Source organism: Zootoca vivipara, chromosome 5 (assembly GCF_963506605.1).
Source record: "Zootoca vivipara chromosome 5, rZooViv1.1, whole genome shotgun sequence".
In the NCBI taxonomy this organism is placed as follows: domain Eukaryota; kingdom Metazoa; phylum Chordata; class Lepidosauria; order Squamata; family Lacertidae; genus Zootoca; species Zootoca vivipara.
In genome coordinates this window covers 91,317,929-91,331,130 of record NC_083280.1, presented here as the reverse complement: position 1 = coordinate 91,331,130, position 13,202 = coordinate 91,317,929, and the positions used below count along the sequence as shown (strand labels likewise).

At 44.1% G+C, this 13,202-nt stretch overlaps 1 protein-coding gene across 1 annotated transcript in view; it reads left to right on the top strand.

Moving 5' to 3' along the window:
• The window catches only part of ANO2 (anoctamin 2), a 137,851-nt gene that overhangs the window by 111,278 nt on the left and 13,371 nt on the right, over positions 1 to 13,202 (top strand). Inside the window, exons 17-20 of the mRNA XM_060275139.1 lie at positions 579 to 679; positions 4,486 to 4,634; positions 11,234 to 11,386; positions 11,526 to 11,578. Of these exons, the coding sequence (XP_060131122.1) occupies positions 579 to 679; positions 4,486 to 4,634; positions 11,234 to 11,386; positions 11,526 to 11,578 (456 nt within the window). The remainder of the gene's footprint in view (positions 1 to 578; positions 680 to 4,485; positions 4,635 to 11,233; positions 11,387 to 11,525; positions 11,579 to 13,202) is intronic.

Sequence of the window (13,202 nt, the reverse complement as noted above, 5' to 3'; positions counted from 1 at the left end):
ACTAACCAAGAAACGCACACAGATGTATGTATTAGAAGAAAGTGTGTATAAAAATGTATATATATATATATGCATTCTATTAAAGATAATTGCTGGTACAATGTGTTACATTAGGTAAAATGGCATACAGAAATGTGCATCAGGAGAAACATAGACTAAAAGGCTGCTGAATTTTCATTAAATACACACACACACACACAACTCAAACTGGTATAGAAACGGGACGAACTGGATTTAAGATGGGGGGGGAAATGAGTAAAAGGGAGAAACTGGGCAGATTCCTGCATCACCAAAATAGATATTTCATAAATCTGCTGTGCTGCTTGAAAGTATGTAATATTCTAATTCTGATTATCAGCAAGCAAAAACACATAAGGATGTCATTATTATCAGCTGGGTTTCATAAAGTTGCCATTTTCCTGAAGCTCACATTGATGCTTGGCAAATATGTGGGAATGCCCAGTTGCTTGCATGCACTGCGGCAGTGACAAGCAATGTTGCCCCTGCATTACCCACTCTCCGGAAACCTCTACTTAGTGGTGTTGTGTCTCCCCCTTGCCCTTTCTCTTGCCCTCTAGTGTGCTCCTGGAGGCTGCTTGATGGAGCTTTGCATTCAGCTAAGCATTATCATGCTGGGAAAACAGCTGATCCAAAATAACATCTTTGAAATTGGAGTTCCGTATGTATTTCATTCACATCCGTACTCTTGTTTCTGTAACGTATCATGTCGTGGCTTTTGGTTTGCCAAAGCCTACTGAAATATTTACCTTTCCCTTTCCCTTTACTTTACTGAAATATTATCATTGTTTGCATACATTATTATTGTTGTTTAAATTTATTAGTTGCTTGTCACCCAAAGGTCTCACAGCAAATAAAAATATACAATACATGATACTATATAGGGGGGGGGAGTTGGATGGAGGTGGGGGTGGAGAGAATCATATAATATATTAGTATTTGATATAACATAACATCCATGGAGGTGGGGGGAAACCAGCTGTATAAATAGTAGTGAGCAAAATTAACAATACCCAAATAAACAAACAAACAAATGGATGAATTCAACTGAGGTCAAACTTAATTAGCATAGGAGAAAGGGTGCTGGGGTATTCCCCCTAACAAAATAGTTCCTTATGAGTCAATTGATTAACATAAATTACTTGGAACACATTTAAAAATGAGAATGATATTGCAAATTTTTTAAGAACACGTGTGGGGGGAAAAAGGTGTTTGATACACTATTGGGAAGAGCTTTTATTGTCATAAAGAAGGTTGCCTCTTAATGCTACCTGTATCTGTAGCAGGAATTTGCGGCAAGTATTTCGGAATGCTTTGGCAAAGACGTCTGAGCAAACGCGAGGGAAGTCAAGAGAGTTTCAATAAGACGGTGAAATCTCTTAGTAGCAGGGGCAGCACATCCCATTTTGCTGTTTGAGGGGGAACGGGCAGTGCCGCTTTCTACTGCCGCTCATGGCTGCCAAGTTTTCCCTTTTCTCACGAGGAAGCCTATTCAGCATAAGGGAATTTCCCTTAAAAAAGGGAGAACTTGGCAGCTATGCTGCCGCTGCTTCTGACCCCTCCTGCCACAGCAGTGATCACAGCCGATTTTGGGCTAGGTCACACCAATTTGGGGTGAAGTCTTGCCCCAAATCGTGTCAGATCTTGCACACTCCACAACATCTCTTTCTCACAGTTTTGGTTGAGAACTCGCTCAAAATGGGTCTGATCAAAACGGCCTTGGCCCAGTATACCTGAAGGAGTGTCTCCACCACCATCGTTCAGCCCGGACACTGAGGTCCACCCTGCTAGGAGGGCCTTCTGGTGGTTCCCTCACTGCGAGATGTGAGGTTACAGGGAACCAGGCAGGGGGCCTTCTCAGTGGTGGCGGCCGCCCTGTGGAACGCCCTCCCATCAGATGTCAAGGAAATAAGCAACTATCTGACTTTTAGAAGACATCTGAAGGCAGCCTCGTTTAGGGAAGTTTTCAGTGTTTGATGTTTTATTTTGTTTTTAATCTGTTGGGAGCCGCCCAAAGTGGCTGGGGAAACCCAGCCGGATGGGTGGGGTATAAATAATAAATGATGATGATGATAATGATGATGATGATGATCTTGCCCAAAGTTGGCACTGATCAAGGTGGCTCTTCACCACTGGGGGAAGTGGCGGGGCAGGTAAGGCACCCGCTGGGCCTTACCCTGCCTAATGACTGGGCCAGCTCTGCTTAGTAGTACTTTTACAGAATATCTACAAACTATTCTCCCCCACTTTTTGTGGTGTATGCCACCCAACAAAGAACCCCAAACAACACCCCAGCCTGAGAGTCTGTTCAACAGTCTCAGCTTTTGTAGCTGGAGTCAGTCCAGCCCCTGCCCTCCTAGGCCAGGTGGGAAAAGGCCTGCAAGGCAAGGGAGCAGATCTTCCAGGACACACAGCCAAGAATGTACTCACGGGGGCTATTTGTTAATCATATTTTAGGTCTGCACAGTGATGATCTGTACTGGCTCTCATTATAGTTACTTTAGGCAGCCTACCAGAGGGAGATAAGAATGAAACAGAATGTTAGTGGCACCAGTAATGGCCAGAAAAGCAAAAAGCGAAAAGTGAACTTCAGACTGGTAATGGCAAATGCATTATACTGGATGGAAGTAGCCAGTGCTTCCCCCCCCCCTTTATTTGACAAATATGCTTTCCTCAGATGTGATCCCAGATGTGATCTGAGAGCAACTTGAGAACTAAAACTGGCAAAGCACCTTGTAGCAACAGGGGAAGGGATTGAATCATCAACCTCAATGAAGACATATTCGTCAAAGCACACTGAGCATTTTTCATCACTTTATTCAATTTTCCATATGGCACTGGTTTGAGATCCAACTCTCTTTTTTCCATAATTAACAAAACTAAGAATATGGGGGCTACAATCCACACACTGTTGTTGTTGTTGTTGTTGTTGTTGTTTTATTTGCAAAGTTAACAAGGAAAGGGGAAAAGGGGAAAAAATGATAACAACAACAACCAAATGCTACTAATAATAATAGACCACCATATTTTGCAATGTTTTAAAGAACTGAAATAAAGATCTTTTTAATTTTAATAATAATAATAATAATAATAATAATAATAATAATAATAATAGACCACCATCAGACACACTTATCTGAGAGTAAGAAATGGATCTTCTGAGTAGACATTCATAGGATTGTACCATAGTCTGTTTCAGGGGTCCAATCCAGCCCGCCAGTCGGTTTAATCCGGCCCCTGTGGCAGTTTATTTCGTGGGGTAAAATCCTAACAAAACCTCAACAATTTCAATCCTAAAAAAAGCTCAACATCTTTGGTCAGCCCTTTGGCCGGCCCTCATAACCCTTCACTTCATCAAATCTGGCCCTCTTTGGAAAAAGTTTGGACACCACTGGCATTGCACTGTAAGTCCAGCTCTCCACCGTCAAAAGTTTTCAATTGATGGTTTTTTTATTACAAATACCTGCCATTACTTCCCCACTTTGGTTAGGTGTAAAAGAAACCTTTTTTGTTTGAACAGGTAGCTAATAAATAGACCTATCACTCCATCATAATCTCTTTTGCATAGCATGCATACTTCAGGTTCAAGGGATTTATTGCAGATTGCAGGGAGGAAGGTTTAGGGCGGCCCTTTGTTAAGATCCTGGCAGCAGAGGATTAACCTGGATTTTTACTCATAGGTATGGTGCATGCAAAACATTCTTTGAGCATCTTTTTTCATGTGTGTCCTCAAGCTGGTATCTCTGGTGTCATTCCTGGAGAATACTTGATTATTATACTCCAAAGTTTATTTTCCAGACAATGCTTTATATGTGTTTATTTAAGTAAGTTCAAGCAGTGGGACGGAGAGGGCTCTTACCTCACATCCCTGGTGAACTGCCCGAAAGCTCCTTGGTTTGTTGTCATTTCAGCCTCAAGATGGTTGTGAGGATGAAATGGAAGGACCCAGTGAGCCCTCCCACACTTATGTTTGCTACATAAAACAAAAAACAAAAATGCTTTTCTTTTAAGCTGCATCCCTGGGCAAATAGTGAGGCTGTTAAAAGTTCTGTTTGAGACATACCTGCCAAGTTCCCCTCTGAAATATAAGGGATCGGGCCGGAAGTATCATACCGGAAGTAGCGCTGCCGCCATTTTGGAACTGGGCGGAGCATGCTCAGGAGAGACTTTTGCTGCTGCTGTGCCCAGTTCCAAAATGGCCGCCGCACCAGAATTCATGCTGCAGCCATTTTGGAACTGGTCAGAGCAGCATCAAAAGTCGCTTCTGAGCATGCTCCGCCCAGTTCCAAAATGGCCGCCACGCCAGAATAAACCGGGGAAAAACAAAAAAAAACTGTTTTTTCGGCTGGCGACAGCTGGAAAAACGGGGGTTTCCTGAGGAATACGGGAGACTTGGCAGCTATGGTTTGAGATCCCCAAACTGTTTTAATTAAATTTATTGCCTACATTTTTTTTTTAATTCCCCAGTAAATTAAAAAAACTGTTCCGGAAGCTAAAGGATGAGAGGCCTGAGACAAAGGCAAATGAATCTGATCCTTCCAAACCACCTCAGCAGTGGGAGCTGGACCACGCCTTGGAACCTTTCACTGGGCTGACCCCAGAATACATGGAAATGAGTAAGGCTTTTGAAATATCTCTTTTCAGCCGCTAATATGAAAGCAGTCTTTTTTTCTAAAAAAGCTGTTTCTACAACTTTTATAGAGCATGCAGAACTTACTCCTGTTCTTTAAAAACATTTTTTAAAAACTACTTGGAACAATTAGAAATACTCATGATGTCAATATGTAAATGCAAAAAAAAAAGTCCATACGGCTTTGCTTAAAACAATCAGAATAAACTAACCTAATTTAACAGCTTGCAATTAAACAGGAGAGAGAATGACGCCTAACGGTAGTATATGCAAATGGAGAGGCGCCATTGGAAAAAGGCCTTCCACAGAGACCCACTCTTACCACACTTTCGGAGTTTTGGGGCATGGGGAGATGGGTGCCAGGTGAGTCTCCCTTAACCAACAGATGAGGAGCCAGACACACACAGGAAAACCCATGGCTTGTGCTTGGGGCAGAGTTTGGCTTGCCTATAGAATATAGATTAGGAGCAGGTGGCAAGGTTACCCCGGCCTCAACCTATGCTTGCACAGCGATTCACGTTCTTGCTGCAATGTATTGTTATATAAAAGCCCTCAACCCAATATCAGTGGCCTGCCTATTTATTTCTGGCTTCAGGTACAATTTAAATATTTTTATTCCAATTACACACACACACACACACACACACACACACACACACACACACACACACTAGCTGGCCCTGCCACGCATTGCTGTGGCTCAGTCTGTTAAATGGAGGCTCAGAGTCCCCCTTCAGACTCCCCTCACCTTCAGAGTCCCCCTGTTTTACGCGTGTTCTGTTTACACAGGCATATCCCTGTGATTCCCCCCACCCGTGCCGATCCATGATGTATCCCGCCCCCTCCTCCCCCCACCCCGGCTTATCCCTGTGGTTCCCCCCACCATGTCCTGACCCATGACGTATCACAACCCCTCCTCCCCCCACCCCCAGCTCATCCCTGTGACTGGTCCCACCGTGTCCTGACCTATCCCGTCCCCTCCTCCCCCCAACCCCCACCCAGGCGACTCAGTACCTCCATTTGGCCTAGTCTGTAAAGGCTTCGGCCTAGTATGTAAACGGGAGCCGAGGTGCTGTTGAGAGGGAAGGTTTTATAGGTGCAGTAACAGTGTAGCTGTCACTAGAGGGTGCTGGTTTGCAACCTGGTTCTTTTCCCAGCATAGACTTTCATCTTATTTGTGAGTTCTGGAACACGATTGTTTTGCAGGTTTTACCTGGCCCAGGTGTGACATCTGTCTTTAAAAATGGTATGGGCTTGCTCTCGTAGTCACATTTGACTTTGTGTCAAAATTTGAATGCAATCGGTCAAGCTGTTTCGTTGAACATTGGAGACGAACACACATCCCCAGTTTACATTTATATAGATAGATAGATTCCAGCAGGTAAATCTGATTATCTTTAATATTAATGGCTCACCATCTTTGTAATTTTACCATGTGGCACAGTATGCTGAGTCCTGGCTATGAGATTCAAGAAACATGGAAAGCTAGAGTAAAATTAAACCTTCTTCTCCCTGTGGTGCACAGTACGTATCACTAAATTCAGCTGTCAGATTCACTGCTGATTGACACAGACCACCCACATGGAGCGGAAGTTCTTTGAGATGCTCAGCACTGGAGCTGTCAGTTGAGATTGTTCTGAAAGGGCACCAGGCAGAAATGAAGATGAAAGGAGCACTTCAGTGGAGAATGTTTGCATACTTTCAAAACTGAAGAACAGGACTCGCCAGAGAGAGTCACTGAATTCAGAAAGGAAATTTTTAACTGCAAGAAAACATGTTGTAGTTAAATGCAGCAACATGCCTCTGAGAAGAAATGGTGTAGCCTAATCCTAAAATGCCACCTTGATTAGATTCAGTTTTGGAATCTGTGTAACTTTGTGTGGATGTCCCTCTTCACCTGTACTGGTCCTTTTTGGCCATATGAACTGAGAGATAGCAGGGCAATTCTACCTGTCTGTATGTTAGGGGAAGATATTCTGAAACAGTACATGGCAACCCTTAGATTAGAGTCACGTGTAAGGTCCTCCAAAGGCAAAAGTCATCTTCTTCTTCTTTGGCGATCACTCGTAGCCAAGTAAGATTGTCTTCCATAAACACGGTTTGAACAATGAGTCCGTAAGTGACTGTGGAGGCCAATTCTGGACCCACACGTCCTTCCACAGTGGGGACATTGGTTCCCAGGAGGGAGTTGATCACGGTGTGGATTTGCGTGCATTCCTCTTAGCACGTTTCTCCCTTGCGTTTTGAGTTCGAGTGTCTTCAAAGTCCATGACACCTTTGGTAAAGGCTGTTCTCCAACTGGAGCGCTCGCAGGCCAGTGTTTTCCAGTTGTCGGTGTTTATACTGCATTTTTTAAGATTTGCCTTGAGACAGTCTTTAAACCTCTATTGTTGACCTCCAGCATTACGCTTTCCATTTTTAAGTTCGGAATAGAACTTAAATGATCCAGCGAGTGAGAAAGGCAAAAGTATGTGTAATAAGAAGCACAGATCTGCCAACAAAAATAGGTGGCCATATCAGATACCCACCTCCACTTCTATAGTACAAATCATCACTCTGGTCCTGATGTCATTATGTGGAACGCTTTTCCATCCACAGCGTTAAATGGAGGAAGAGCAAGGAAATATACAGCATAATGAGATCTAGGCCCAAAGGAAGTTGCATGATGGAGGCGAGGCCCAATAAGGGCCAGTTTCTCAGCACTGTCCCCTCTGTTTCTTACAATGTGCTCTTCTACCCCTGGTAGCCTATGCTGATTGAGGTGTTTTGTTTTGTGAAATCTGCCCGGAATGCTTGCTAGAAGAAGCAGCACCCTGTCACTAGCTGGCATGATGCTTTAAAAATTTCACTAGCTGACTTCAAACTAGAAATGAAATATAATTTAAACAGAAACTAGAAGGCTGATGGCCAAAGAATTGATGCTTTTGAATTATGGTGCTGGAGGAGACTCTTGAGAGTCCCATGGACTGCAAGAAAATCAAACCTATCCATTATTAAGGAAATCAGCCCTGAGTGCTCACTGGAAGGACAGATCCTGAAGCTGAGGCTCCAATACTTTGGCTACCTCATGAGAAGAAAAGACTCCCTGGAAAAGACCCTAATGTTGGGAAAGATTGAGGGCACAAGGAGAAGGGGACGACAGAGGACAAGATGGTTGGACAGTGTTCTCGAAGCCACCAACATGAGTTTGACCAAACTGCAGGAGGCAGTGGAAGACAGGAGTGCCTGGCATGCTATGGTCCATGGGGTCACGAAGAGTCGGACACGACTAAACGACTAAACAACAACAACAAATGTGCTGAGACAGTCTCTGTAGTAAGGACACGCTGCTTGCCAAAACACTAATACTGCTGCAATAATAGCTTAATCTTGATAATGTGAGAGGTTTTTTGAAAGCCAAAAATCAATAATAATACACTCTCTTGTAATTAGCTGAAGACTTTGTGAGCTTTGAAAACGAACTGCACCTTGACTGCATCTGGGCCTAGTTTGTATCTGCCATCATGGGAACACTGTTCGAAGAGACTGCACAGGGCAAATGTTGAGACCTTCCAGGATACTTACAGCATAATAGCCGTGCTGCAGTCAGGGCTGATGGCTGGTTCCTCAACAGAAAGCGAAGATTAAAATCAGAAAGTCAAAATTAAGAGCAATGACCCTAAGCTGCTTCATGTCCTGAGAAATTTTTTAAGGGTGGGATATACATTCCTTTGCCTAATAAACGCTCTAAGGATATGCAGGACACCACCCCACAAGCAGATTCTCTGACCTGGTGTGTCTGTCACTGAACTTCTGTTTAGATTGCAATGAACGTATTTTGCTATCCAATTTTTTTTCTTCCCTTCTACTAAGCATGTATGTCAGGGGTCAGCAAACTTTTTCAGCAGGGGGCCAGTCCACTGTCCCTCAGACCTTGTGGGGGGTCAGATTATATTTTGGGGGGAAATATGAATGAATTCCTATGCCCCACAAATAACCCAGAGATGCATTTTAAATAAAAGGACACATTCTACTCATGTAAAAACATGCTGTGCGCAGGCTGGATTTAGAAGGCGATTGAGCCGCATCTGGCCCCCGGGCCTTAGTTTGGGGACCCTGATATATGTGAACCAAGGATTTCTATATAACAGAATTAATTATTTTCCTGCTGAAGGCAGTCAGAAGTCTAGCATCCATATAAAGCGAGGCAGAATAAGGTTCAGGGTCTCTAAGCCTTCTAGGATTAATTCTGAAGATTTAGAAGAATTCCCCCTAAAGCAGGAGAATCCATCAAAACAAAAGAAATATTGCCACATTCTTCCGTAATCTCCACGATGTAGCAGGATTTGAAAGTGTCATCTTGGAGCATCTTGTGGAGGCATGTTGTATACATCAATTATGTGAGAAATCATTAGCGGCTATTGCAGACACACAATAGTCAGGCTCTTTCTTTGTAGTGCTGCATCAATTTTTTGTCAGTTTTGGTTTTTGCTGCGAAAGTCAACATTATGGAGGGGTGTGTGTGAAAATGTCCATAAACAAACCCATATGCCAGTCTTCTATGCTTTTGTACAAATTTTCCCTGCTCGCTTGCTCTTCAGGGGGAAAGAAATACCATTTCCATTACAAGAATCAGTGATATTCTATTCAAATGTGTTTGTTTTTTTAAAGTAACAAAGTGCAAATGTGTAGAATTGCATGCAGATGCCTTATTTTTACTGCATCACAATGTGACAGAGCCTTGGTTCAGTTATGTCAACAACGAGGTGTTCCGCCTTTCCTCCTCTGCCTTCACTGCCTTGCAAACAGTTTTTCATCCTTTCACAAATGCTGCAAAGAATTGCCAAAAAGGGGAAGTTTAGTGGAAAGGAGGTCTGTTTCAGAAGGGGCAAAATGTTCACAAAGCAAACACCACTATTCCCTTCCATAGGTAAAGGTAAAGGGACCCCTGACCATTAGGTCCAGTCGTGACCGACTCTGGGGTTGCGCGCTCATCTCGCATTATTGGCCGAGGGAGCCGGCGTATAGCTTCCAGGTCATGTGGCCAGCATGACAAAGCCGCTTCTGGCAAACCAGAGCAGCACATGGAAACGCCGTTTACCTTCCCGCTATAGCGGTTCCTATTTATCTACTTGCATTTTGATGTGCTTTCGAACTGCTAGGTTGGCAGGAGCTGGGACCGAGCAACGGGAGCTCACCCCGTCGCAGGGATTCGAACCGCCGACCTTCTGATCAGCAAGCCCTAGGTTCAGTGGTTTAGCCCACAGTGCCACCTGGGTCCCTATTCCCTTCCCTTCCATAGGCTATCTCCCTTCTGTTGCCATGCTTTCTCATGTATAAGAAAGATGTAGGCAATGGTATTATTTAAATACATAATAGATATACACACACTTGCATGAATGCCTGGAATTGTGAGAGTCTACAAACTGAGATTAAACCCTCAAAAACGAGATGCTTTGTGTAGGGAGGTCATCTACTCTATATGAAGGTTTACAACTGGTGTAAACCACTCAGCCACAGCGTCTCCATCTTGCTGTGATCCAAGCTCAGTAATAAAGATGAATTCATGCACGCTCAGACTGCAAACCTGCCCATTGAAGGAGAATGTAACTCCCACCTGAACTGGTTGACAGCATCTTCCTGAACAGACAAACTACCCACCAGCAGCATCTCCATCTGAGTTTCAGTTCAATGGCCCTCATCTATTCCATTACTGCTCCCAAATACTGGCTCTGCACTTCAGCTAGAAAAGACAGATAGCTGGATGTCATCACCATTTTGAAAACACCCAACCTTTCACAACCTCACTCAGCAGTTTCATGTACTTCTTAAATCGCAATGGGTGGTGTCATTCTGTGAAGCTGAATGTTGGGAGATTCAGGACAGAAGAAAGGAATGACTTCAATGCATAATTAAACTCTGGAATTGGCTGCTAGTTGCTGTAGATCACGAGTGGGAGAGTTCTAATGTGCTCATGTGTTTGTGGGCTTTCCATAGGCATCTGGTTGGCCGCTGTGAGAATAGAATGCTAGACTGGATAGACCTTTGGTCTCATACAATACAGTTCTTCAAACAGAGCTCCTTAACATGAGGGCCAAAGAAAAGTCTGATAATGCCAGCTTCTAGAACTGGTTCTCTGGGGAGGAATGGATCCCCTGAATAAAAATGCCCTCAATTCCCAATTTAGAGAGCCTAAGCAGAGGGATCCTGTGATCAGTTGCATTGAATGCGACAATCAATAGGGTTGAACTCCAGCTGGTACCAGCCTGGTACTGTCAGCATGACCAAGTTCACCCATAATATCCAGTAATTTCCCCATGAAAATGTCATTCACAACTGATAGTTGCTATGATCCTCAAGATTCAATGAGGGTTTTCTCACAGCTACCTCCTTTAGGGTGGCTGAAACAAGCCCTCCGCCAAAGAGGCGTTTATAACCTTGTGGACCTAAGTGGCGCGCACACAAACACACAATGACTTCAAAAGTTTATATATATTATATAAGCATAGCACTATATGTCATAGCTTTGCAAGTGATTGCAGACTTGGTTTTTTTCAGTCTTCTTGCCAACACAGCCCTTAGGAACAATGTTTTTCTATATTCTAGTTATACAGTTTGGATTCGTCACGCTCTTTGTTGCTTCTTTTCCTCTGGCTCCTGTGTTTGCCCTGCTCAACAATGTCATTGAAGTTCGCCTGGATGCCAAAAAGTTTGTCACTGAGCTAAGGAGGCCGGATACAGTAAGAGCGAAAGATATAGGTACGTTTCTTAAATATAAAATTATGATAAAGATGGAGAATAGAAAGGCAGGAGAGAAAAATATGAGGTCTAGAATTTGGTTTGCAATCAGAACAGGAATGGAAACCACAACTTAACAAATCTTTCTTCTCTCTTACAGGGATTTGGTTTAACATTCTGAGTGGCATTGGAAAATTTTCAGTAATAATTAATGTGAGTACTGTATTGGCTTCTTGCTTACGTATGCTATGGCAAGAGGGGATTTGACTTAAATTGTCAAGAATTTCAGGTTTTTCTTACTGTATTTAAGCATTGATTTCTTAAAAAAATGTGTGCCATTTAATATACTGTAATAAGTGGTGGTCCCACTAAGCAACATAGCAGCTGCATTTTATGCTAAGGTGGCCCCAAATAGAAAGGGTAGCCCCTTACACTGTGTTACTGTTGTCTACTTGTGCAGTAACCAATATATGGACCACCATGGCAAGGTTATCCCTGTCTGGAAATGGTCATATTGGCACACCAACCAAAGGTGGCAATGGTCTGAAGAGGTCACCTTGGCCTCAGATGAAAGCAGTGGATCTAAGAGCATTCCCAAATGATGTACCTGCTCCTTCAGAGGGAGTACAAACCTGTACAAAACTGATACCCAACCCAGTTCTTGGGACCTGGGAACTGCCATGCAATCCTGTTGGTTCTCAGGCCTGAATCCAGACTAGGAGACATTAAGATAATAAGTTTCACCAAAAGGCAAATTCATGGCTACTGGCCAGGATAGCTATTTTCTACCTCCAGTGCATCTCTGAAGACATTGCTCTGAATCTCCGGTGGGGAGAACTATGCTCAGGTTGTACTTGCAGGCTTCCTGTGGGCATCTGGTTGGGCACTGTGAGAACAGGATGCTAGACCAAATGGGCCTTTGGCCCGATCCTGTGGTTCTTGTGTTACTCTTCTTGTGTTGTTATATGCAGCTGAATCACCACCACCTTCTAGATTGCCTTGACCAAGGTGTATTGGACCTGTGGGTCCACAGTGGGCTTCTTCAGTTATGGTTGCACATTGCTGCCTCCTTCTGTTGAAACATGCCAGGCGGGGGAAGCAGTGAGTCTGACCCCAGCGCCCAGGCACTTCCAGATGAAATGTGACCATCCTCTGTGAAGAACGACACACACAAATAAACAGCCATAAAGTTGAAATCATTAACTACTTTATTTAAGGCTATATGCAAAGTAAAAGCTGGAGCTCGACATCTTGCTTCCAGTCATAGACAAAGACAGAAGCAAAAAGGAAGAACAAAACATCACATGGTACAGAAAGACAACACACTTCCTTCCCCAGACCGAGTATGTGAATTCCACCAGACACTTTACAAGCTGCTTGCTGCTGAAGCAGCAGAGGACATATGCAGGCGCGTAGGAAGATAGGGGCGGTGGGGGCGGGTCGCCCCGAGCGGCAGGCTCCAAGGGGTGCCATCGTGGATGCCCGCCCCACCCCCGGAATGCGTGTTACGCCCCTCTGGGAGGTGCCACGCCCCTCCAGGAGACGCGCCCTGCCCCCAGAACGGGCGGCAGCCCCGCCCCCGGTGCCGGAGCATGAAGCTCCGCCACTGGACATATGCAAATCTTAACACCTTCGAGGCAACAGGGACCACCCCATTATGCAAAAAAGCATCCAGCAGGTTCGCCCATAAATTTGAACTGAATCTAATTTCTTCCACATCCCCATGCCTATGAGTAATCTTAATGCAGAGATTAAGTGCAACCACACAGTCTCCATGTATGATTCCCAGCAACTGACTTCCTGCCTCCGACATAGCAGGTAGAGCCTAGAAGCCATC